The sequence below is a fragment of the Salvia hispanica genome, chromosome 3 (assembly GCF_029641045.1).
Source record: "Salvia hispanica isolate PSC_SH4W2 chromosome 3, Shi_PSC_v1, whole genome shotgun sequence".
Classification (NCBI taxonomy): domain Eukaryota; kingdom Viridiplantae; phylum Streptophyta; class Magnoliopsida; order Lamiales; family Lamiaceae; genus Salvia; species Salvia hispanica.
The window spans coordinates 59,801,765-59,828,766 of record NC_142694.1 but is presented as its reverse complement, the minus strand read 5'-3'; the positions used below and the strand labels follow the sequence as shown (position 1 = coordinate 59,828,766).

The 27,002-nt window shown below is 34.6% G+C and overlaps 3 protein-coding genes and 1 pseudogene across 5 annotated transcripts; 2 read left to right on the top strand and 2 right to left on the bottom strand.

Moving 5' to 3' along the window:
- Positions 1-4,093: 4,093 nt before the first annotated feature.
- LOC148931180 (uncharacterized) lies at positions 4,094-8,522 on the bottom strand (annotated as a pseudogene).
- Positions 8,523-11,526: 3,004 nt separating this feature from the next.
- LOC125210503 (uncharacterized) lies at positions 11,527-12,884 on the top strand. The gene has a single exon (XM_048110050.2). It carries the CDS (start codon positions 11,775-11,777, stop codon positions 12,792-12,794), a length of 1,020 nt encoding a protein of 339 aa, XP_047966007.2. The 5' UTR covers positions 11,527-11,774; the 3' UTR covers positions 12,795-12,884.
- Positions 12,885-15,605: 2,721 nt separating this feature from the next.
- LOC125216084 (E3 ubiquitin-protein ligase HAKAI homolog) lies at positions 15,606-18,904 on the bottom strand. 3 transcript variants are annotated; one of them, XM_048117705.2, is made up of 5 exons: positions 18,745-18,904; positions 18,273-18,587; positions 17,452-17,510; positions 16,440-16,936; positions 15,606-16,344 (listed from the first exon to the last, which is right to left on the bottom strand). In XM_048117705.2, exons 2-5 carry the CDS (start codon positions 18,522-18,524, stop codon positions 15,809-15,811), a joined length of 1,344 nt encoding a protein of 447 aa, XP_047973662.2. In that variant the 5' UTR covers positions 18,525-18,587; positions 18,745-18,904; the 3' UTR covers positions 15,606-15,808. The 3 variants fall into 3 exon arrangements, with proteins under 3 accessions (XP_047973662.2, XP_047973663.2, XP_047973661.2); XM_048117706.2 differs by having other exon boundaries at positions 15,606-16,305; XM_048117704.2 differs by having other exon boundaries at positions 15,606-16,359; positions 18,745-18,903.
- A 2,490-nt stretch (positions 18,905-21,394) lies between these two features.
- Positions 21,395-25,574, top strand: LOC125210501 (uncharacterized). Its single transcript, XM_048110049.2, has 15 exons — positions 21,395-21,459; positions 22,079-22,142; positions 22,230-22,351; positions 22,635-22,688; positions 22,754-22,867; positions 22,972-23,091; positions 23,177-23,312; positions 23,505-23,678; positions 23,775-23,933; positions 24,063-24,169; positions 24,251-24,341; positions 24,429-24,727; positions 24,874-24,990; positions 25,065-25,191; positions 25,285-25,574. Exons 1-15 carry the CDS (start codon positions 21,395-21,397, stop codon positions 25,528-25,530), a joined length of 1,995 nt encoding a protein of 664 aa, XP_047966006.2. The 3' UTR covers positions 25,531-25,574.
- Positions 25,575-27,002: the final 1,428 nt, after the last annotated feature.

Genomic DNA, 27,002 nt, shown 5'->3' with positions numbered 1-27,002 from the left:
AATTCAATTAATAAATCCGTGAGTTAATAAAATAATAATCATGATTCCGTGATTACCCATAAATTAAAACGGAACAAAATGATGGTTTAGAGTGTCACATTTCACAATCATGTGAGCTTATTTTGAGTAAAATTCATCTCCTCTATTTAAGTGTTTATTTTGCTTCAATCTATTAAGAGATAATTGAATTAGAATAATGATAATTGATATACGAGCACTCGAACAACTTGCGTATAATTATGCCTATAATAATAGTTTAAAATAGTTTTATGTGTTGACATGAGCTAGCAATCATATGTTACTTGATCAATTTCGAATAGATAATATTTAAAAAAAAAACAAGTCAATCTAGTATATAATTATGCCTTACAAAGGTAGCTATTAGCAGAATATTAATAGAACTGACTTATGAATTTTAATGTTAATTTGCATAAGGTCGGTAATATCGGTGGAGTAAGCTGTAAGCTGGGCTGGTTTTATTTTTGAATTAAAAAGTTACAGGCACTATGTCACCCTCGTGCTCTTCAAGTGATTTATAATTTCTACTTAAAGTTATAGGAGTAGTTAATTCAGAACACATGTATAAAAAGCGAGTTTGGACTTTATTTTGAATATTTATGAGTTTTAGAAATAAATTTAAATATTTAATAAATTTTAGACATGAGTTTGAATAGTTTATAGGTAACTCTCATAAATATTGATTTAAATATTCTAATGAGCATTTTAACTCATTTTTAAAGCAATGCAATAAGTAATCGGCGGTTACAAATCTTTAAACATGATAATGAGCATCTAACAAATTTTGAAACCTTATTCTCTTAATTTTATAATTTATGATATTTTAATTCAATGATCTCTCATATCCTAATTTTGTGCCTATAAAAGGCATAGAATTGTGAATGAATTACACACCAACAAAAGCATTCTCCATTCATTCTCAAGTTCTCAACATTTTATTGTATAATTTAGGAACATTGCATTGCTCAAATTTTGGAGCTCCATCAAGTTCATCGGTGCCTAGCAGGTTTGAGATGTTATATACGTTAGGAAGAAGTCGTTTCATCTTTGGGGATAATATGTCAATTCAAGAGCACTAACTGTGATGTAATTTGTCTTGCGGAAAGAAGGTTTTTCTCGACTAGACTTACAGTTCGGTTTATTTTATAATTTTCACTATAATTTCCATTTCATTTACTGTAGTTTTTTTTTTTCTTTGATTGCAATAGTTAGAGTACCGCGTGTATATGGTTCGAAAATTTTATCCTAATATTTTTTTTACAATTCTTAGAAATTGAAGAATTGTAACATCCTTAACTCGAAACATGCATAATAATTAGCTTCATCTTTACACAATTTATTATTTTTGTATATGTATATTGTCGCTGGCGCTATAATTTTATTAAGTGGTGTAACAAAAATAATATTTTATCACTTATGATGAATTAATAAGTGGTGCATGATATGTATATTTGCAATGAGATAATTAAATCAATAAAAATCGAGTTGATTAAACAACTATTGTTCAAACAAAATAAAATAATCTGCTACCAAATTTTGGTTTACTAATAATTATATTGTTGAAATTAGGATTTAATGCTTAATTGTTGGGATACAACTGATTTTATATGGAGAATCTAATTCTTATCTATAGGTGATCATGCTGAGCGAAATGGAGTATATCTGTGAGTATATTTTTACAAAAAGAAAATTTGTAGTATTGAGAGTTGTAAAGTAACATAAAAAATACTCCCTCCGTCTCGGATAATTCGTCTCACTTTGACCGGGTACGGGTTTTAAGAAATGTAATGAAAAGTAAGTTGAAAAAGTTATTGGAATGTGTGTCCCACTTTTATATATTGGTTTTATAATAAAATGTGAGTAGGAATGAGTTAGTGGAATATGAGGTCCACTACCAAAAATGATAAAAGTGAAATGGGACAAATTACGGAGCAAAATGGAAAAATGAGACGAATTATCTGGGACGGGGGGAGTAGTATAGATGTTTCATATTTCAACAAGTCAAATTGGCAGTATTGAGAGTTGTAGAGTAACATAAAAAACAGTATAGATGTTTCATATTCCGACAAGTCACGTTTAAAAGTGCAATAAATAAGATAAATGTTTCAACATTGAAAAAGGCTATCATTATTCAATAATATAATAATGTTAATTCAACCAATTAATGTAATGTTTTTTTTTTTTATAGTTTATCATTTGAATTTTTTTATGGTCATAATTTTGACGTTTTGAATATTATTTGTTATTGATTTATTATTTTGTTAAAAGTATGATTTGAATTATTTTTAGTAGAGAAATATGAAGGATTGTGTTAAATATATTTTTCAAAAGTGTCAACACTTGATATAGTCTCTTAATGACCGAATATGGTGTTTGTCTTAATTCCATTTCAAATATGTTTAATTTTATGTTTTTAGGTGTAAAACGAATTGAGGAGCATATATTTATTGAATTTTTATTTTATAGTATGTTTTCATATTTTTAAATATTATATAATTATATTATTTCTTATTTTAATTAATCAATTAACAATTTAAAACTGTATAACGAAAAAATATTCCGTCGTGCATCGCACGTGGGTTAACACTAGTATAACATAAAGATTAAAACCAGAGTGAACTAAGATCATGAACAATGAGTTTATTTTGCCAATAGTTTTTGAATTTTAAAAATATCTACAGTAGTCCATAGACTAGGGATTTATTTCAAATCGGTCATTTTGCAAAAAAAATTTCACTCGAAAAATGCCTTTTTGGGGGCTGGGTAATTTCATCTTTACACGATTTTCTCTTTTTCATCTGATATTATTTTAATGATGTACTAAATCTAATATTATTTCAAAATTATCTTCTTCTTCCCTTTGTCATCCTTCATTTTATTTCTTTATTTCAATATCAGATTTAATTTTATAAAATTAAATTTTAAATTTAGATTTTTAAATATGAATAAATTATTTTGAATTAAAATTATTAAATTATGTATTCTTTCTTGAAAAAAAATTAAATTTAATGGAAAAGATTTAGATTAACTTCATTATAATTAAGAAAGTAATATATATTATATCTTAGCAAGTTAGCATTGAGTTTCTATACAAAATTGAATTCTTATGGGAGTACTACATAGCAAGTTAGCATTGAGTTTACTAAAAAAAGAAAATGACTCCACTACTATGGAACATACTAAAGTGACAAAGTGACTTTTTTTTTATGAATCAATAAATTTTATAACTAAAAGAAACTTACAACCAATACAGCCAACTAGCCGAGGCTAGCGAGCCAGGGAGGGGGAAGTAACACAATATAAGTGAACTTGGGCATGCCCAAGGGCTTGTACTAAGCCAGATTACAATAGCAAACCCGATAAACCATAGTTTAAGTAGTGGATCCTAGCCAGCCTAATGGCTTAGACAAACGTCCTTGCCATGTATTTTACACAGAAACATAGACATACCCATGTGGGATAGTCCTGGTCTATCCGAAAGCACAAACAAAAACCCTCCAGTGGTGGAGGCCGGGACTCATTAAAACCACTTGGAGCAAAACCCAAATGGGAAAAATCCCTAAGAGGAAATAGAGTACCCTGATTGGGGGAAATGAGGAAGGTGATCGTTTGAAGATACACTGACGTTCTCTAGCAAAAGAAGTCTCTGGGTGGCATACGACACTAGCCATGCCTGGAGACGTGATAGGTGTCGACGTGGCAAGAAACATAGTTTATCATTATTATTGATCATTACACCGCCCGACATGGAAAACTAGGGACCCACATGTTTGGGCGACCGAGAAACCGAAGTTGCCAGCCGACGGGGTGCTCAGCTGGGACTTGTTCTCAGCCCCCGTGTAGGAAAGTGAGGCGCATAATAAGTGGTCCCGAATCAAAAACAAGCAACCATCCTACCACGAGGTAATCCTGCGATGGCAGTGGCGAACACATCAAACCAAGGAAAATTCCCTCAGCGCCCATTTATTTCTTAACTTAAAAGCTTTGGTTTTGAGTTACAATAACATGTCATCCGCACAGAAAAGTACAAAGCAATAGCGCTTGGATTTTTCCATATCCATATCTTGCGTACCTATCAGGTGCCAAGTAGTTGTTGGACGAGCTCATGCGGGTACATAGAATACAAGGTGGCTTAGGTGATCTTCTTGACTTCAAAAACTATATCCCTCAGCTCAAAGGTTGGTCCATCATGGACTACGGCATTACGAGCTCTTCAGCTCATAAGAGCCAATCTTCTAGCCTTGCGCATGACAACAGCTCCGTGCCTTTCTTTGGTTATCCACTTAATTGCCATTGGAATAGAGGTCATCATTCTTCGCATGCCCAGCCAGGTCTTTATCTTTCTCCACACGACCCTGGTCCTCTAGCATTTAAAGAACAGATGGTCAGACTCTGTATGCTCCATGCATAGTGGGTAGTGTTGGTCGATATCCAGGTATCCAAGCCTGTCACGCGTTGCTAAGCGGCCTCTGATAGCTTGCCAAGTTGTGAATGAGAACTTGGGTGGCACGAAGACCTTCCACACAAACTTCGGCCAAAACTTGCGTTCACCTTTCGGTCTGAACCAGTCATATGCCTCAGCTGATCCCTTAGATATGTACCACTTATCCCAGAGATTTGCAACCTTAGATTGTGGGTGATCTGTGAGCATGATATCTCGGATTTTTAGAATCCTCTTGAACAAGGGTGAGTCTCGTTTCCTTGCTGTCCACTCCCATTTTGACCTGTCTTTAAGGAATTCGCTATGAATCCATTTTACCCAAGAGAATCTTTCTTTGAATGGATGTTCCAGAGATTACGGCTAAGGAGGGATTTGTTCCACGCTCCCAGATTTCTGAATCCAAGCCCACATTCTTCTTTCGGCAGACAAAGATCCTTCCATGCGACGGGTGGATATTTTGTTCCCCGAAGGAATTGACGGCAAATAGAGGTGATGCGATCAATTGCATTTGATGGGAGAGGGAAGACCTATAGCCAATAACATTCCACACCTTGTAGCACCGAGCGAATAAGTTCGGTCTTCCCTGCGTAAGAGAGATTTTTACCAGTCCACTTGTTTGTTGTTGAGGCGAACTTGTCTATCAGTGGTGAGTAATGCATAATATTTAGCTTCTTGGACTCATGCGGGATGCCCAGGTACTTGACAGGGAGATTATCAACTGGGAAGCCAAAGATCCCCTTCAACTCCTCCATTTCTCAGCTTTGGTATTTTCCACATGTGAAAAGATGGGATTTCTCCTAGTTGATCTGTAGACCCGAGCTCCTAGAGAATTCCAGCATTGCGTCCCTTAGGATACTCATGGATATAGCATCACCCCTGCAGAATAACGTAAGGTCGTCCGCGAATGCAAGGTGAGTGATTTTCTAGCTTGCACACTTTACATGGAAGTTGAAGTTAATATCAGCCGTTCGGGAAGCAAGTAGGCGAGATATATACTCCATGCAAAAGATGAACAGAGTTGGTGACATTGGGTCGCCTTGTCGGATGCCCCTCTTGCTAGCGAAGAACCCGTGTGGACTGTCGTTAATAGCGATTGAAAATCGGGGTGTAGTAATGCATTGCATTACCCAGTAGATGAACATCTGTGGAAGCTTAGTCCATACAAAATTGCTCGAATGAACTCCCAGTTCACCGTGTCGTAGGCCTTTCGGAGATCGCCTCATTGATTTCTTGTAATCGAACCATCATTCCTACATAGGACGGAAATGTAGTTTGTGCATTGTTTCTCTTTACAAGGGAGTGGAACAAGGAAGTGCCCTGATCACCAAGCAGTAAGAACTTGAGTTTAGCTATCTGTTCGAAGTAAGCCCTCTCAGATTCAATGAGATATGCTGCAATTTTCTTTTGGCACATGATTTGGTCCCTCAGTACCATGTTTTTCGTATCAATATCCGCTCTCAACTGTAGTCGTTCAAGCGTTTCCGTAGCTTCTTTTGCCCTCTTCGAGAGGTCACTGAACTCTTGGAAGTTGAAAGATTTGAGGTGAGCTTTGAAAAGCTTACAACGCTCGGCAAGCCTGTATTGTGTTGTTCCCTCAACGTGTGCCAGCCATTTCTCCTCCATAAGCTATGAGAACTTATCATTTTTTAGCTAGAAGTTAAAAAATTTGAAAGGCTTGGGATAGGAAACCATGTTACCAAATAAGGTGGTGACCACTAGTGAGTGGTCAGAATTGTAACGACCCGCTAAGACATTACGACTAGAAATAATAATTTTAGCTTAATTATATATACTTTGCTTGTGACATTTTGTGTGATTACATCCAAATTACGATAGATTGTCGTCGTCGTTTGTTTTCAGCATTTGGCAAATAAATAAACACACACACACACACACACACATATATATATGTAGAAATATAATAAGTTTAATTAGACAAATAGGATTCCAAAACCAAAATTTTAATGTCTGATACATTCAACAAAAGTTTAAATTATACATCAAACATTCGAAGAAGGCGAGTATATCAACGAGAGCAGCCACGAACTTGGACCGGTTTTTCCTACACCAAATCAAATCAAACAGATGAGTAAATGAATATCCTAAATCATTATTAATACAAATACATTACATTACGTAAAAATAAAGAGGAGCCGGATCCTAGAGGATCCACTTTTCAGCACAGCAGTTAATGCTGCATTTAATGATCTGGCAGAAGAATCATAGCTCTGCTGACAAAAAATATATTTGGCAAAAGAATGCCAGCCAACTTGCTTTCCTTACACATATATACCACCGTCACTTTCACTGCCCCACCCTTTCACAAACAAATACTCACCTCTAAAAACGCAACAAGAATCCTTCCACCACAACAAGAAAAAGGACGTTTACATTAGAAGAAAATCCAACTAACAACAAATCTTTTCTTTTCCACATCACAACAAGGGTACGTTTGCAAGTAGAGTTGGAACGAAAGATTCAAGTAAGAAAATTAAATGATCAAGGTGAGCTTTCTTATACTAAAAATACAAATTATATTTTGTGAAAACTCGAACGCATGTTCGTGATTTTAATGATGTTGTCTTGCCATAAATGTTTTGTGTATGATGTCTATCTGTTGGCTAAGGCCAAGTGAATTATGAATGATGATACATAAGTCGAATTCGGGTCCCAGTGAGGGTGGTGTCCCCGCTCGGACTAGTGTACACGGGATACCTCTGACCGTGAACGGACGGCAGAGAAGGTGACCGTGGAAGGTGGCCACCTTCCCGGCACAAGGATACCTCTGTCACGTTGGGCAGGGAAGGTGACCGTATGAGAACACCATCTCAGCGGCACAAGATGATCAGATATGGCTAAGTACAGGAAAAAGGGCCCAATGTGAATATTTTTAGTAAGCTCAGGTCTTTTCAATAAAACCCCTGAGTGTTATTGTGGTAATGGCTTGACAATATTTTTTAAATGTATATGTGTATTTTTCGGCAATGTGTTCGCTGAGTACCTTCGTACTCAGCCCTGCATATATTTCTAAATGTGCAGGTTGATCGTGGAAGGGTGGATCAAGTGCTGTGGAGGGCAGGCTAGTAGCTATATAAGAATAAAACTCTCGGAGGTTCATGTCACCACACATGAACCGTGTTCTTTTGCTTCCGATGTGCCGTTAATAAGGCCTCACTTATTGTTACATTTCTAAACTCTGATAAGTCGAACTTGTAAGAACAGTCTCTCGAGTCCCCTTGATCGAGTTTATTTTGTTATAAGTATTATCCTTTATTATTATAATTTGTGTGTCTCCTTATGTCTCGACCTTAACTTCCCTTAATTTCTATCCCCGCTTCTTATAATCCCTCCTTAGTCGCGATAAACCGAGTTATGCTATCATTAGCTAACTGCGGTCGTGACAAGAATATACCTTAGCCGGAAAAAACTCCGTAGTGGCAATGTAGTTGTGCGTGTTCCAGGCGTCGTTCACCAATGCTCGGTCGATTTTGCTCAGGATGCCTCCTTCCGACCGTGTGAAACGACAGCCTGTGGACATCACATCTTCGAGTCCAAGCAAGGCACACGTATCAACCATGTTCTTCACCTCATACTCCGACGGGACGTTTCCCCCAACTCTCTCGTTGTATCCCATAACATTGTTAAAGTCTCCACTGACAAGGCTTGGCTCATCCCGCGGGACATATTCAATCAAAGAGTCCGAAAGTGGGCGTCTATCAGAAATAGAATGACCATCATACACCAATGTAAAGAAAAAAGTATTATTGGAAGTCTTGCACCTGATTTTGGTGTGGATTGTCTGCAAATCCACCTGGATAATTTCCAGGTCCACTTGACTTGGGTTCCAAAGTAACAACATTCTGCTTCTGTCACTAAGGTTGAAATTGTCGGCGTTCCTACACTCCTTGAACTTATTCTTCATTAAAAATGTGTAGTTCTTGGTTTTGAGCTTCGTCTCTAGTAATCCGATCACATCGATTTTGTGCTTTCTCACAAAATCGAATATTGTAGATTGACGGGGGAGTTGTTGCATTCCCCTTACGTTCCAAGTTGCAACTATCATAGGACCGGTCCTGGATCATCATGTACACCATCCTCCCAATCTCCTGGGACGGTCTCCTCCTTTGTACGTGATTTGGAACGGCTACTATGGAACGAAGGGAGTAATAGATAGTAGTTGTACCTTGGTCAATCCACCGAGTCAATCCACCGGGCCGCCTATCGGGTTTCAGGTTTGGCCCACTCAGGTTGTAAGTCCCACAATTTGTAAATTTGAGAATAAGGGTTTACAAATTATGAGATTACTAATTTTAACTATTTAAAATTTATTACAATTAATAAATTTAATACAATTAATAAATTTAATTTATATTCAAACAATTGTTCATGGAGTACTTAGTCATATTGGAGCATGGCATGAAAAAAAGGAAAAACATTTAAAGGAAAGTAATTTTTAATATATTTATGAAAGCTTTTAACTATTCTTAGTTTTGGCATGAAAAAAAAGGGAAAAAACAAATTGGAAAGTAATGAACATATAATTATGAGAACTTTGCTTTGGTGGTCGATTGATAAAAAGGAAAGAAACAAAATATAAAGTAATGTACAATGATTTATGGAATTTTTTTTTATAGATAACTTCGATTCATACGTTTTTATCATTCTCATACATTATTTTCATCATTCTTATGTTTTATAAATAACTCCGACTCGTACATTTTCATCATTCTCATATATTATTTTCATCATTCTTCTCTTTTTCTGTTATCTTTATTCTTTTCAATAAACTCATTCGTTCTCTTATTCTTCTTTGTTATTTTGAATAAAATTGAATAATGACTCTATACACAACCTCGTGAAAATAGGGAAACGAAAGAAAGAATTGAAATTCAATATACAAAATTCAAGAAGGTAGCTCTTTCAACAAAGCCTACGTGATGGATAATTGTCTAGGAAATCGAGACCATTTGACTTGCTTCCCTATGACAGGGAAAGATTATCGTCATCAAACGGGATTGGCCGATAACAATAATTCGAATACATAGAAGATGAATTTTTCCGACAAGTCTGCATCTATTGCGTTTGTGGAAAGTATCAACTTAAATTTGTCTATTGGCTCACAAAAAGTTAACAAGCTCGGACGTATATCAAAGATCGTAAGATGTAGTGTTATTTTATTGAATCAAACTTTTATACTCCCTCCATCCCATAAAAATATGGGCATATAATATGGTAAAGTAAGAGAGATGAGTTAAACTAGTGTTAGTGGATAGTGAGATCCACATTATTATTAGTGTTTTAATAGTGGTATAAGTTGTAAATCACTTGATGTATAGGGGTAATAAGTTGGAATAACTTTCCAGAAATGGAAATAACCATATTTTTATGGGATGGCGGAAAATGGAAAGTGCACATATTATTATGGGACGGAAGGAGTAATATTTTTGGCTCAGTCATTAATGGCTTAGATCCCTTCACTATAGTGATAAATATCATGGGAAACTCCACAACGGAATTGTTATCTGCAATAAGAAAAAACAACCTTTGGAGGGCCACATTTCCAACACGAAAGATAGATCGGTCGATGCTCTACAAAAGTTACAAAGTGAAGACATCTATAATCTCATACTTAATTGTGTACGTTGTTCAATTTCCAGTTGACAACTCTAATTTTATACTTAAATTTAAAATAATAGAGTAGGGGAGTGATCAATTGCTAACTCATCATTTAATTGCTAACTACAACTAATTTAAGGCCATAGGATTTTAGAAAACGTGTGGTCTACAATTTGCCACGTGTAGTTTTCATTTTCATTAATAAAATAAAAAAAGATTTAAAAAAACGTCAAATTAGGCTTTTAGATGAAAATGTCAATATAGTGTTTCGGACATATCAACACAATGCTTTGAGAATGTCAACACGATGCTTTAAGAATGTTAACCCATTGCTTATATTGACATTCTACATGTATTATATTGACATATTTTATATAGTATGTTGACATTTCTGCTTTACGAAAAAATTGAAAATTTTTGAATTTTTTTTCAAATTTTGACATCGGAACATATGCATATATGATATCGTTGGAATCCTTATAAAATTATCTTTAATTTGATATATGTTATATGAATTTAAAGTTTTGGGATTTCTTTTAAAAGTTAGTTATAACTAAACATGTAGTTAATTGACATTAATACCCCTATTGATATTTTATGGAATTAATCCTATGACTTTATTGACGTTTTTTGTTGATTGTATTGATATTTCTTGGTTGATGATCTAGGCCCTTAATTTGAATATCTACTGGCTATTATTTAGTTGTAGTTAGCAATTAGGTATTGAGTTAGCAATATAACACTCCCCAATAGAGTATATACTACTCCCTCCATCCCACTTTAGGAGTCCCGGTTGAGTTCGGCACGGGTTTTAAGAAATATAAAGGAAAATTGGTGAAAAAAGATAGTGGAATGTAGGTCCTACTTTTTTATATTAGTTTTATAATAAAATGTGAGTGGAAAAATGTTAGTGGAATGTGGGGCCTAATACCATTTATGGAATATTCCAACCGGGACTCCTAAAGTGGGACACCCAAAAATGGTAAACCGGGACTCCTAAAGTGGGACGGAGGGAGTATAAATTTAACTTCATATTTTTTTATGTTATTTATTTTCATTCTTTATACACCTCTATATTATAAAATAGAGTAACTCCCTAACGTCTCACTCAATATATTCACCTTTCCTTCTAAGTTTGTCTCATTCAAGATGTCTACTTTCTATATTTGGAAATAAATCTCTCTATTTCCTCTCTCCTCATTAAAATATTCAATTATATTTTTTTCTCTACTTACTCCATCTAACAACCCCTCATCAAATCTCGCGTCACTCAAGAATGTGGATATCTTGAGTTGGACATAGGGAGTACTAAGACTATGTTTATCAGTGGGGTGGTCGACCGCCACCTCACCCCACATTTAAAAAAAAAAAAATGAAATAAAATGCATTTGCACTACCAGACCGCGGTCTCCCTCATGTCAAAAGCCAACCAGGTGGTCTCCATTCATCATCCAATGAGATTGTGCCAAATGGCACAATCTCATTGGTTGATATATATATACTTTTAAATTAATATATTTTTAATATAAAATATTATAAAATTATAAAAATTATATCAAAATTCATAATTTTTCTTCCTCTATAAATAGAGACCACATTTGCTATAGTTTGCACACAAAAAAAAAATATCTCTTTCCTCCTCCTATAATCTTCTTGTTTGATAAAATTTCATATTTTTAAGCTTACTTTGTTGCTAACTATGGATGATGATGAGAATAATATATTCTCCGATTCCCCAAATTTCTATCCTTCCCAAAACTACAACCCTTCCCAAAATTTTAATCCTTCTCAAGATTATTTCCCTAGTTTTGATGATTTTCCAAATTCTGATCAATTCCAAAATTCATTTGAAAACCAACATTCAAGCCAAGTCATATCACCAACCAACTTGAGTGCTTCAAACACTCCACATGATTGGAGTGAGCAAGAAGACATGTCATTAATGTCTGCTTATTGTTTCGTGAGCAGGGATGCAGTTGTTGGCACCAACCAAACTAATGCCCATCTATGGCAAAAGGTTCTTGATCAATATGAGGAAGCAAGAAAAGAAAATCCAGGAATGGGCCAACAAAGAAGTTTAGAGTCATTGAGACAACGCTACAAACGACTCAACACAAATGTCACAAAGTGGATTGGTGCATACAAAAAAGCGCATGATCGAGCTACGAGTGGCCAGTCTAAAGAGGACATTGAGAAAACCGCTCAACAACTGTATGGTAAGACAAAATTTACTCACCATAAGGTGTTTGAGGAGGTGATGAGATACAATCCTAAGTGGGAATTGAAATTGAATAGTACTGGTTCAACGCGTTTCCAGCCAGATGAAGATAGTCTTGAAGAAAGTCGTGGGAGCTCAAAAAGGTCGAGGACTAGTGAGGAAGGAGGACCTCAAATTGACTCCATTCCTGAGAGTCGTTCTTCAACATTGCAACGTCCTACCGGAAGAGATCAAGCTAAGAGTAAGGCTAAAAGAAGAGGCAAAGAAGTTGCAACGTCTTCATATACAATCCCTAATTATTTCACTGCAGCACTGCGTGAAATGAGAGTTACACGTGAAAGGGAATGTGATATTCAAGAACGGAAGATCAAAGCAGCTAGTGATATTCAGGAACGGAACATCAAGGCAGCTATCCTTACTCCGCTGATGGCTAGGAGGGACTTAACTCCAGAAGAAGAAACGCTGAAACGCAATCTAATAGCAGAATTATTTGGGAATTGATCGTAGTTTAACTGTTTTCAATGTATGTTTCTTATTATGCAAATTTCAACTTCTGTTGCTTAGTGTGTAATCTTCAATTTCTGTTGCTTAGTATGTAATCTTTAATTTATGTTGCTTATGTAATTTCCAATTTATGTGATAAGCCCTTCAATCAAAGTATGACTACATGATATCACAAGTGGGGGTGGAATCCAATGACATCCCATGTGATCAAGAAAATCAAAGTATGATTACATGACAAGTCATTTCTATCACAAGTGGTGGTGGAATCTAATGACAACCCATGTGATCACGAAAATCAAAGTGTGACTATATGACAAGTCATTTTCTATCAAGTGGTGGTGGAATCCAATGACAACCCATGTGATCACGAAAATCAAAGTATGGCTACATGACAAGGCATTTTCTATCACAAGTGGTGGTGGAATCCAATGACAACCCATGTGATCACGAAAATCAAAGTATGATTACATGACAAGTCATTTTCTATCACAAGTGGTGGTGGAATCCAAGGACAACCCATGTGATCACAAATGATAGTAGTGGAATCCTATGCTCAACAAATTACTTCTATATATTTACTTACATGCTTCAAGAAAATTATACACAAATCCTCTCACGATTATTGAGCCAACTCTCCCTAAAAAATGTCATCAAGTTCTAATTTTGAAGCTTTCAATCTTCTTGAAGACAATGAATGGGAAGAAAAAATTGTTGAACAAAATCAGCAACTCGATCAACTAATCGAGGATATAGCTATTTGGCCAACAACCTTGCCTTCACAACCTACAACCCAGACGGCTAGAGCTAAAAGGAGATACATTGAAAGGAAACGCGAAGAGGGTCATGATACTATTTTCGAGCAGTACTTTGCTGAAGATCCAATCTATCCTCCAGATATGTTTCGAACAAGGTATCGCATGCGAAAACCTTTGTTCGAAAAAATAATTAACAAGCTCATCGACACCGACAACTTTTTTGTGCAGAAGCGTGATGCTACCGGTCGACTTGGTATGTCTGCAATTCAGAAATGTACAGCAGCGATGAGGATGTTGGCCTACGGGGCGGCGGCCGACTTGCACGACGAATATTTGAGAATGAGCGCACAACTCATTCGCAAATCTCTCATCAAGTTCGTTGAAGGTGTAATCTCTAACTTCGGCGATGAGTACTTGCGAAAGCCCACCGAAGAAGACTTGGCAAGACTTCTGCATATTGGAGAACAACGTGGGTTTCCAGGCATGTTGGGTAGCATTGACTGCATGCATTGGGAATGGAAGAATTGTCCCACTGCATGGGCTGGACAATATGCCGGAAGAAGCGGGAATCCGACAATCATCTTGGAAGCAGTAGCATCTCAAGATTTGTGGATATGGCATGCTCTTTTTGGAACTCCAGGTTCGAGAAATGATATTAATGTGCTTGATCAATCTCCTATTTTTGATGATATTTTGGAAGGTCGAGCACCGAAGGTCAATTACATAGTAAATGGCCACGAAAAAAATATGGGATATTATCTCACTGATGGCATATATCCTCAATGGGCGGCATTTGTCAAATCTATACCAGGTCCACAAACGATGAGGCACAAGTTGTTTGCTCGACATCAAGAGTCTGCGCGAAAATATGTTGAGCGAGCTTTTGGTGTTTTGCAAGCTCGTTTTGCTTTTATCAAATGTCCATGTCTTATTTGGGATCGTGATATTATGGGGAAAATAATGATTGCTTGCATAATCTTGCACAATATGATAGTGGAAGACGAAAGAAGCACATATTCGAACTATTGTGATCCAGCAGAATTTATTCAAGATCGACTTGGACAAAGTAGTCGTGAGAATGAAGATGGAGATGCGAATAATGATTTCATATATTCTACGAATAGGATTGCGAGTCTAGCTTCTTACATGAAAAACAAAGCCCAACTTCAAAACAGAGAAGCTCACAAAGCTCTGCGAGACGATTTGGTTGAGCATATATGGGCAAAATTCGGCAATTGCAATTGAATGTCTAGTTTTCATCTTATGTATGAGCACCAATTATGTATTTTAAATTTCATATTTCAATTATTGTAATATATATTTTTTTTGTTTATTTTTATAATTTTTAGTTTGTCATTTATTACGTTTTTCTATAAATTTACAATAAGTATTTCATGTATTAATAATATTATTAAAAAATAATATAAAAATAAATATATAATAGTGTGGTTGGGTGGTTGGGGTGGTCATTGATAAACCATGAAAATGTGGGTGGTTGGGTTGGATGAATATTGATGATGTGGAAGATGATGTGGAGGAGATAGAAATGAATTAAATATTGAAAAAGTGGTTGGTTGGGTTGGGTTGGGTGGTTGCTGATAAACATAGTCTAATAAGGAAAACAAACTACAAAACTATTTTTTTCCAACTTGGCTAGGGAAATATATCAACGCAAGAGAACATACTCCCTTCGTCCTTTAAAACTAGACCATATTTACCATTTTGGGATGCTCCTTAAAAGTAGACAAATTCTATTTAAGGAAACTTTTGATAATAGAGCGTATAATCCACTACACCCATGCCCAAACAAATTTGGCCATATATTCGTGGACAAAAGGAGGTATCTCTTTATCTCTTCCTACTTTATTCTCACCACTATTTTGTAATGTATCATTTTCTTAAATCTCAGGCTGAAAAGAAGTGATCACTTGTGGCAAGATGGACGGAGTACTATTCTTAGAAAATTTTCCGATAAAAAACACCCTTATGGTTTAAACATTATTTGATTTCTTAGCACAATGTGATGTTGAATCATCTAATTAAGTACACGATGTTCAAGAAAACTCAATTACTGAGATTACCTCAAAAGACGGTCTTAATTTTAAAGTTATACCAAATGTCAGCTACGCAGTTCACATGCTGAACACTAGAAAATTTACAGTTTCAAGTAAGCTCCCAAACATGAACAAAATGGAGCCAAAGCTGGAGTTGTGCACCTAATTTGAAGATGAGTCAGCAGGCTAGAAAAGATCAAGCCTACTCCCCACCTCCGAAGTTATCCCGCCTCTCTGCTGGCCAGCTGAAGCCTGGAGGTCCATCATGATTCCCATCACCAGAGTATGAACTGCCTTGAGGCAGATGGGGAGGAGGTCTTAGAGGTGGTGGAGGAAGATGAAGCGGTTGGGGAGCCAATATTCCTTTACCGTCCCTTGGGTCAACAATATTCCCACCCTGCCTCTGTTGCTCCAAACTCTTATTCCCAGCATTCTGTCCGTAATCATTCTGGAAGAATCCTCTTCCTTGAGGATCGACATTTATATAGCCATCCATAGATCCTTGAGATGCCATAGGAGGTTCCAGAGGCACAGAACCGGGAACTGCATTCCACTGTGGATAATTTTGAGGAAAATTCATGGGTCCAGCAGGACTGGGCGGGAAACCAAGCAACGAGCCCTGTCCTTGTCCACCTTCTGGTGCAGAGTCTGGTCTTGGCATTCCATATGGTGCACCAAAGTACGGTTGCATTCCATCAGCTGCATAAGGAGGATAACCGTATTGAGGTGGAGCTGGACCTGAATTTGGGTTAACTGGTACAATATAATTAAAAGGTTACGAGTTGCAGGTACTAGGGGAAATGAGAATTGGATATGTTTTCCTTGGAACTGACCTGAATCTTGTCGACTACCACCCTGCCCATGAACTTCAAAAGTTTGCCTAGGAAACTGATTCTGGGAAGTAGCTCTATCAAAGGGATGTGATGGAATACCATCAGGGTGCTCTGATGGATGATCTGGAGCTTGTCCGGGAAAAGGTGGTGTTGGCCTTTGCTGTGCAGCAGGTTTCAAAGGTGGTTGATCCCTGGATTGAGGCAGCTGGGCTTTGTCTTCGCAATCATGAATTTGCGAACTTGAATGGGGAGAGAAAATTGGCCTCGAGGGTGCTTGAACAGTGGTATCCGAGGTTGAAGGTTTCCTAGCACTCATCGCTTCTGATTCATTCCCTTCTTTTTCCTTATTGGGGTGAAGAAGATCAGTATGGAACTCGTTTATATGCATCTCAAATTCACTCTTCTTTAAGAAGGACTTGAGACAACGAGGGGCTGCACATATGAAGATTCCTTCCATCAGTTTGATTGTCTGAATCTTCTGGATGCGTTCATCACAACTGTAGAAGATAAATGCAAAGGATGGTTGAAGTCATGCATTACCACAGATCACTGACAAGGTCAATGAACTATCAAAGCAAACGATCAAAACAAAGGTTTGAATATGAGATTCTCGTGTTTTGACACCATCAGAACCCTCCTTAATACTAAAAGGCTCACATTAGAGCTTCATAAATTTATGCAAAATACTGGAAAATAACCAGTTTATGAACCTCTAATTTATTAGCATAAATTTAACCACAATTCACTCATTTAATTTCTAACAGTAGTTGAAGTAATTGATTTCTTGACAAGTGATAAGAATGTTGTGTTGGCAGCTTCAAACATAAGTGTACTAAGTCGTCCATGGAAACATTTTTGCTTGTTGTACATTACCCAGCTGATTTTGATGCAGAAATGACAACCATAATTTTGACAGACTTCATGAGATCATAGGATTTAAAACCAAGATCCTCAACAAAATGCAACACACTATCACACAAAGGAACCAGATGTATAAGAAAGTGTGACTTACAGATAACAAAGAGAATGACTCCTGGCACAGTCCAAACAGAAGGCATGCTCACATGGGCTCTGCAATAAAAAAACTGTGTTAGTATTTAAACTAAATATATAAGCATAGCAAATAGCTGCATGTAAGAAATGACTTTAACACTCTTCTTCATATCTTTAAAAAGATCAGATACATTTACCAAGATGTGCCAACTACTAACACATAAAAGCATAGGTTCTTGTAGACCATGATTACATGATCCGTGTAACAAAAATAAAGACTCATAAAGAAAACCAAGATACAAATAATAACTTTTTAAATATAAGATCATCAGTAGCTAAAGGTGTCCCTGTAAAAGTGACTGTCAGTTTTAAAGCAATACATTTAGGGGCGCATTTTACTTGTCATGATTCATAAGATACATGATTAAGTATTTTAATCCTCATCACTAGGATTTCTCCAATCCTACAACCCTTTCAATGGATCTGAATCAAACAAAATTAGCTCAAATGAGAAATTATCAAGGACCTTCGGACATCCCAAAGCCCAATCCACTTTAGTAAACAATGGATTAGACTACTACTTTCTCCAAAAAAGTAAACACACCCAAACAAAAACCAACAAAAAAACACAGCACATGCTCATTTGTTCATGAAGTCAAACTATGGAAGGAAACAGATGCATCACAGGAACATAGTGGCATGTCGGTCTCAGTGAATACCACACAAAAACATACTTATAACAACATCATTTTCTCTGACTCGCAATTCAAATCATACCATGGCATAAGGTTATTTAAAACTCAAATTTCATTAAAAGACTGTAAATGTACTAATACTCACCAGACGCCCATATATAGCAACCGGAAAGTCGCATCTAACACAGAAATGAACACGCTCACCGAGCTGGCGACGGGAGCGGCGTCCAACAGACTTGATAACAGCGGTTGCAGATGCTGTACCCAAACCCTTCGCCACAGGAAGATCAGATAGCACGAGATGATCGGGGCAAGCGACTGTAACAGTGTCCACAGGCACAGGTTTCGCAGTTGCACCGCTTTCACTAGCTGGCTTGCTCAGCCGAATCTGCAGCATCTTACTACTACTAGTCTGTGTAAATTTCAAATCGGAAAACAACCACTGCTTAAGCTCCTATTCCTGCAACGATCCAATAATATTCCAGCTAGGTCACAATTGAGAAACTGACATTTATCAATTGAAAGTTTCAGAGTGAAATTTTAACAAATGTTGAAACACTCAATAAGCCGATTAGGTAGGTTTTGCGAGATTTCATGAAGAGATGAGGGTTGTTTACCTTATTGATTTTCGAATCAGTGAATATCGTACATTGCAGCTGAGCTTACCAGCGATTGAAGCTATTAACCGAAGCCAGAAATACAGAAAACAGATTGACGAAGCTCACAGAAAAACCTAATTCGTGTATCGATGATTTTGGAAAGAGAGGGATCTGATGATATAAGGAAATTATGCTGTAGACTGTAGTATTAAATTCATTGGGCTTCTCTATAGTGCTATTGGGCCAGGAATCTTATATTTTACACTACATTCATCGGTTGGGCTTAGTGGATCTTTTTATTTGTTTCATAAATAAGGAATAAATCTAAATTACTCGGCTCGTTTCCATAAAAATCGGCAGTTTTTTATTTTCGCCTTCATTTTTATTTTTTATAACTTTTCTCTTTGTAATAAAGTAAGCTTCATTTCTTTACTCATTCTTTTTCTTTCATATTTTACCGCATTAAAATTCGCACATTCAAAAATATCAAGATTTCTGAATAGTTCCATATATTCTAAAAGTTAAATTATATTTTTGAAATTCTTGCAACAAATTTAAATATGATGTAACAACAAAGCTATAATTCTTGATATATCACCATATTTAATTAATACTGAGAATATAATGATGTCGTTCTATAAAAAAAATTGGTTGTTATCATATTTGTTTTTGCCATGTTAATGTGAAATTGTTGAGAAAAATTTAAAATTAATTTATATTGCTCCCTCTGTCTCTAAAAATTTGTCACTTATTTTGTCCGCTCCAATAAATATGTCACCTTCCACTTTTAATATTTTTTGTAGTAGACCTTGTATTCCACTAACTTATTAACACTCGCATTTTATATTATTAACTCCATTCCACTAAGTTTTCAACTAACTTTCTATTTATACATTTCTTAAAACTTGTGGCGGGTTTAATGGTAAAAAATTATTAGGGACGGAGGAAGTATAATTTTAAAAGCTAAATTATTATCAATTAGAAGTTAATGAAAAATTATAATTTAAATAAAAGTTATCTATAAAATAAAATTACTGATATATTACAAATAAATATTAGCACAATTTATTTATTTTAAACGTGTCCATTCTTTACAATTTTAAGTAGTCGACATTATATTCTTTTGCTTTGTTGACAACAACTTTATTGAGAGTAATATAATTATATGATACTTTAGTTATCATTGTTTGTTTATTCAGTAATAATATCTTATTTTACATTACTATCTCATATTTCATTAACTAATTTTATTTATATTTATATTTTAAATAAATACTTTTTTGATTATTATTATAAATTTTCTTATTTTACATGTCCATCAATAAATATTTTGTTTCGTTATTATTATTTTTAGTAAGTGGATCTCATATTAGTAACTCATATTACTCACATAATTATTTTACAATCAATATATGAAAGTAGAATTATATTCCAATAGCTTTTCCTACTCAATTTATTTTACAAATTATACAATTTCTTAAAATTTAATTAAGCCAGTAAAAAATAGAACCTTTATTATTGGACCTTCTAGTACATAAAAGTAAAAGTGAATTAAAAGTCAATAAGTTTCTTAAAGCACGAGGCGATAAAACTGTGACATATACTATTATGAAATGGATATGGAGGAGTAATTCTTTAAAAAATTCTCAAAAGTACATGAATGCATTTGAGTAATTAAAGATCATGTTACTCCATAGTAGTTTGAGAAAGATTATATCTCATGATTAAATACATTTGTTATGTTTAATTTATTATACATTAAATCCGACACTTAATCTTAGATGGATAATTTTATGACAATATATCGTAGTTATTCTCCTCCAACTAAAGTAATCTCACAATTTAATCTCAGATGAATAATCAATCATATGATAATGAGTCACAACAACCGAACGACATCTATGTCTATTTTTGTCAATGTAATACGATATAATACACATAATTTTGGTGTATGTGTATGTGTGTGATTACTGGCTATTATGGAGACCAAATTACGTTGTGGGACTAACACAAGATCATGTAGCATATTACTTTCCGCCATAAAAACGTACTGGGATTTCCATGCAATAGATTGTAATCAATTCAACTTATATAGTTCCAATCCAAAAATCTTTGATGTAAATTTAGTACTCCAAAATAAGATGTCCAAAATGTCTCACTTTGACTTAGTATGGATTTTAAGAAATGAGAAGAAAAATTGGTGAAAAAAATTTATGGAATAAGGTCTACTTTATATATATAAGTTTTATAATGGAATGTGATTATAATGATTTATTGGAGTGTGGATCCACTTATAAAAAATGGAAAAAAGTAAATAAAATTTTAAATTGTAGACATTCCGAAATGGCAAACTGCGAGTATTATTTTTGCTTGTTGAGATCATTATTCAATTTTATCCTTTATGAGATTGAATCTCAAAACTTAATTTTAGATAGATAATTATAGGATAATAAATCATAGACAACTTTCCTAACTAAATTAATCTCACAAGTTAATCCCGTACGGATAATCATATAATTCATCATCATAGTAAGTAGACTGACGCCTATATAAATAGGAGGATACTGTGTATGTTTTTATTCATAGCATAGTAATATATTTGGCTTAGTATTTAAATTGAATTGTTCGCAGCCTAGTATTTTTAAGAACAGTGGAAAATATCCAAATGATGTTGTGGGTTGGAATGGTTTTGCTCTCCTTGTTTTTGCCTATTCATTCTCAGACTGTTAACAGGTAAATATTTTTGTTCTTATTTTTTTTTTCTCTTGCGACTTGTCATTATACGAGAGAATTATGTGAGATCATCTCTGTGTTAATATAATACATATACGTAATATACTTATTTTTTAAGGATGCAAAAGTCGAGACGCAATTGTTTGCTGTCGAAAATTTTCAAAAATAACAATAATTTAGGATATGAAAAAAAGCATTTCAAAATCACAAACAAATTAATTTAATTTTTTGTATTTTTAGGATGTTTCCATTTGCGTTCTCTAATTTTGGTTGGTACACTAATAATAAGGAAGCTTTTTGAAGCGTTGGTGGTATATATAGAAACACAAATTAGCTTCCTTATTTGCGTTAAAAAATATCCTTAATGATTTTTTAATTTGTCGCACTGATAAATATTTGTAAAAGTCGTGCATATGTGAGGCATGTCGAGATGTATTTATAAATATATATAAAATCATAATTATGTCTTGGAAATATTATCTAAATTCAAATCTTAATGGTGTGACAGAATAATTATAGTGGATGCATTTAGTATTTCTTTTACTTTATTGACAAATTAACCGTGGATTTTTTATTCTTTTAATTTCCGCTTCAATGATATTTGAACGATTTCATGCAGAGGAATGGTGGTGGATTTGTCATCTCAGGATGAGGGAGTAACACTTGTTGAACGTGGTAATCATGTGAGTATGTTTTTAAATTAGACAAAATTGTTCATTAAATTAATTTGGATTAGAATGAATGAATGAATTAGAATGGATCATACGCAGGTTGAGATGAGTAATGGGATAGTTAGCATCACATTGACCTTACCGGGTGGTTCAATCACCAATATAACATATCAAGGAAGTGACAATTTGCTTCAAACTCAAGATAAAGAAACAGACAGAGGGTATAGTCATATTCCATAATTAAATTTGGAAGATTATATCTCATTATTAAAGTTGTATTATTTTTGACTCATGAGATTGAATCTCATGATTTAATCCTAAATGGATAGTCATGTGATAATTAGTCATAGTCAACCCTCTCTTACTAAATAATCTCACAACTTAATCCAGATTATATCTTGCTGCTACTTTATTTAGAAACCGACCATCGTAATATTAAAATGGTTTTTTTATTTTTATTATTATTAAGATTGAGTGTTGTTCTTTTATATATATTAATATCAGGCATTGGGACGTTGTTTGGAACGAGGCATCAAGCAGCATTGGCAAAACTGACAAGTAATCATATAATCATAATTCTAAATCGAATTAATTTATTAATACTAACTAATATTTTTGTGCAGCTTGGAAGGAACAGATTATAAGGTGATATCGCAAAGTGAAAATCAAATTGAGATTTCATTTACCAGAAAATGGTCTCCTCCTAGCTCACTCGCCCCATTAAACATTGATAAAAGGTTGAATTATCACAAATCCAAACATATTTTTTTTAAAAAAATTATGCATTGAAAACCTTTTTTTTTTCTTCCCTAATAGTAGTATTTCTTGGCAAATTAAATAGATATGTGATGCTGCGTGGGTCCCCTGGATTCTATACATATGCTATACTCGAACGAATTAAAGGGTGGCCTTCTTTTCTTATACAAGAAGGAAGAATCGTGTTCAAGCTTCAGGAGAATAAGTAAGAACAATTAAATATTTATAATATTTATGTAAAAAAGTAGTACTAGTATATAAAAATTGAATCTCACTTCATTTATGCATAGGTTTCACTACATGGCTATGTCTGATGAACGGCAAAGGTTTATGCCAATGTATGAAGATCGTGAATCTGGCGAACCACTTGCTTATAAGGAAGCTGTTCTCTTGAAAAATGCAACTAATCCCGAATTCAACGGAGAGGTATGTAATTAAGAAGTATTATACTCTATTCGTCTCCATTTTGTTCTGTCCCATTATATTAGTCAATTTTCAGATTTCAATTACTTTTTTCTTTCTCTTTTCCAATTTAGCATTAAAATCAGTGTAAGTACACGGTACTACTACTTACTTAGTTGAGATATTTGATAGACAAAAACATGATATATGTATTAGGTGGACGATAAATACTTGTTCTCAAGCGACAACATTGACAATAAGGTCCATGGATGGGTTAGCAATGACAAAGTCCCAATAGGGTTTTGGATGATAACTCCAAGCAATGAATTTCGGACAGGTGGCCCGATCAAACAAGATCTCACATCTCATACTGGTCCAATTCTCCTCTCTGTAAGTAGTTTATTTTACAACTCCATTAATTTTGAAACAAAATACTATAGTACTATGCTACCAACTAATTACCTACCTACCTTCCTACATGTGTAGATGTTCATCAGCAGACATTATATTGGGACTGACATAGATGTCAAGTTTGAAACTCAAGACAATTGGAAAAAAGTTATTGGTCCTAATTTTATCTATCTCAACTCCAATGCTTCTGCTCTAGCAGATCCTTCTATTCTTTGGAATGACGCTAAACTAAGGGTATGCATTTATATACTAGTACAAATTTTAATAGTACTAGAAATAATCACACAAATATATTTCTGGACTTGATTTTGAATATGGTAGAGAGAATTGTATTCATGTTTTCTCTTTGGGTCGATTGATCAGCTGCAAAAGGAGGAAGCGAATTGGCCGTATAATTTCCTAAATTCGATCGAATACCTCAAATCCGATCAACGGGGATCTATTACCGGTCAATTGCTTGTTCATGATCGGTACGATTATATATGAAAATGGCCTTTACTATTTTTATGTTTTGTCTAGTTAATTTTAGCTTGTTATTTTGATGTTGATAGGTTGGTTAGTGAGCAACCTATGCCGGCCGGCTCAGCTTATGTGGGATTAGCTCCACCCGGGGCGGCTGGGTCATGGCAGATTGAGAATAAGGTTATTTTGAGCTTGCACTTGGATGAAAGGTCAATTAATTTTCATGTGATTAATTGTGATATCTTTGGTTTGGATTTTAATAATTAGGGGTATCAATTTTGGACACGGACGGATGAAGAGGGAAATTTCGAGATCAAGAATGTGATTCCGGGAACCTGCAACTTGTTTGGATGGGTTCCTGGAGTTGTAGGAGACTTTAAGCATGTATCCGACATCACCATCAACCCTGGATCTAGTGTCAAGGTTGAAAACCTGGTGTTCGATCCCCCAAGAAACGGTCCAACTTTGTGGGAGATTGGGACTCCAGATCGCACTGCTGCCGAGTTTTTCATTCCGGATCCTAATCCAAAATTCAAGCTTCATCAATACAAACTTCCCATTCAAAAGTAATTATTTCTTTGTGCACATACTGTACTACCTCATTCCCTTAAAAAGAGAAACTATTTCCATTTTGGGTCATCCCTTAAAAATAGAATTTTTCTAAACTTTATATTTTATGACGTGAATGCTCTTAAATTTCTTATATTCACAGGTTCCGACAATATGGGCTTTGGGATCGCTACACCGATTTATACCCTAAAAATGACCTTGTTTTCACAATTGGGACTAGCAACTATAAAACAGATTGGTTTTTCGCACATGTTACAAGGTAACACTAGCTAGCTTGCTCTTATTATTCATTTTATTAAACCTATATATATAACTATTAGTATTTCAATTTAGGAAAATGGGAGAGACAGAATATGCAACAACAACATGGCAAATAGTGTTCAACCTCAATACCGTCGACAAACAAGCAAATTACACTCTCCAATTGGCCCTCGCATCAGCCACTGCACTAGATTTACAAGTACCTTCACATTTTTCTTACCATCAATCAAATTTTAATTCACTATCACATACTCAACTCCTATATATTTATATCAATCTTGTTTAATTTAAGGTACGTTTCAACGATCAAATATCCCCTCCACATTTCGAGACGGGATTCATAGGCCGTGATAATGCATTAGCAAGACATGGGATTCACGGGTTGTACCGTTTCTACAGCATCCCGGTGCAAGGCCAAAAACTTGTTGTGGGAGAGAACAAGTTATTCTTAACACAAGCAAATAGGAATGGTTCAAAGCTTGGACCCTTTAATAGTATCATGTACGATTATATACGTTTAGAAGGCCCAACGCCATAAATATAGGAGTAGCACAGTAGAAACAAAATATGAAATTCTCTATTTAGATCTAATAATAATATTGTCTTCGTTTATTGTTATGAAAATCTAGTCACTTTTTAAATAATCACATCGATTTGATTATACATATATTGTCTCTCTAATTGATTCATGGGAATTAAATAAAATGAAAATAAGGCAAAGAATATGTACTACTCTATATAATTTTATTTGTCCATTAGATGTAATTAATATTTTATTAATACTTAAATTTACTCCTATTGAATTAATATTGTGACTAATGTGATCATATGGCATTAGTGAATTGTATATTTCGCACCGTCCTGAAATTAAACGTGCATTCATTCTTTATCATCCAAGTTTTAAAGCAAACCTCCCCAAATAAATATAAAATGAAGTCGCAGTTAACTTTCTATTATTTCCACTATTAATTACCGATAGATTCATGCATTAACTACCTCAGTTAATTTTGTACAGTTCAAACCCATTAGGAAAAACAAAAATTTCAGTTTTAGATTCTTTAATTTTATTATTTCCTCAAAAATAAAATAAAAGGATACTCTCTTTTTTAATTTTCTTATTCTCCTTCTATTTATTTATTCTGTGGCACTCTTTCGCATTCCATATGTTTATAGAAAAAATAATTAGCATTTGTCTATTTCCTGGCATATATAACATCGAAACATAAATTTAAGGATGTTTCGATTGATGAAATCCTTGAATTAAGAATTTATTATTAATCTCACTTGTTTAACGTATGAAACTATTGTAAGAAAAATTTATCGTAGTTATTTCAGTTCTTTACCAATTACTTCTCTTTCAAAAAAATAAAAATAAAAACAGACGAAATCTAAGCAAATGAAAATATGGGCTTTTAATCTGTGCATTTGCATATATTTTTCAATCCTAAGCATCAATTCTGGAAAATCGATTCCACATATCAACAAGAGCTCAACTTCTCAACTCCAGCTTCGCGTAGAGCGTGACACTGTAAGCATAAAATCAACTATATCTATCTAATTCTTTTTGTATATTACCAAACACGAATATTATAATCTTTAGTTTCCTCATATTTTCGTAATGTTTTTCGATATTTGAACTGATGACAGATTGAATTTTTAATCCATCTTTATGTCTTGATTTGTTGTGATAATGTTTGTGTTGTAACTTAAAATTTTGTTCTCTGTCATGTCATGGGTTGTGATGTAAAGATGTACTATAAAGAGTACCTGAACTCTAGTTTCTTGAAAATGTAAATAATCTTAATATGGAAAAATTGTGTTAAAAAAACACCCACTACAAGAAAACCCTCAAAAGGAACAATAGAAAATTGTGTTTCTACCCCTAAAATGTCGAATGACCAAAAGCCATCGTATCATGACATAGCTAAGACTTTGATCCCTCAATTTGATTCACTAACACCATGTGAATTTCAAGTCATTTCGACATAGAAAATGTTTTCTGCATGTTTT

Excerpts from the sequence above, each read along its gene's own strand:
- LOC125210501 (XM_048110049.2), top strand. The coding sequence starts at position 21,395 with ATGTTGTGGGTTGGAATGGTTTTGCTCTCCTTGTTTTTGCCTATTCAT. Across the intron at positions 21,460-22,078 it reads CATTCTCAGACTGTTAACAG|AGGAATGGTGGTGGATTTGT; the intron begins GTAAATATTTTT and ends GATTTCATGCAG. Across the intron at positions 22,868-22,971 it reads CCATTAAACATTGATAAAAG|ATATGTGATGCTGCGTGGGT; the intron begins GTTGAATTATCA and ends CAAATTAAATAG.
- LOC125210503 (XM_048110050.2), top strand. The coding sequence starts at position 11,775 with ATGGATGATGATGAGAATAATATATTCTCCGATTCCCCAAATTTCTAT.
- LOC125216084 (XM_048117704.2), bottom strand. The coding sequence starts at position 18,524 with ATGCTGCAGATTCGGCTGAGCAAGCCAGCTAGTGAAAGCGGTGCAACT. Across the intron at positions 17,511-18,272 it reads TTGCTATATATGGGCGTCTG|AGCCCATGTGAGCATGCCTT; the intron begins GTGAGTATTAGT and ends TTTTTATTGCAG. Across the intron at positions 16,937-17,451 it reads AGTCATTCTCTTTGTTATCT|TTGTGATGAACGCATCCAGA; the intron begins GTAAGTCACACT and ends TATCTTCTACAG.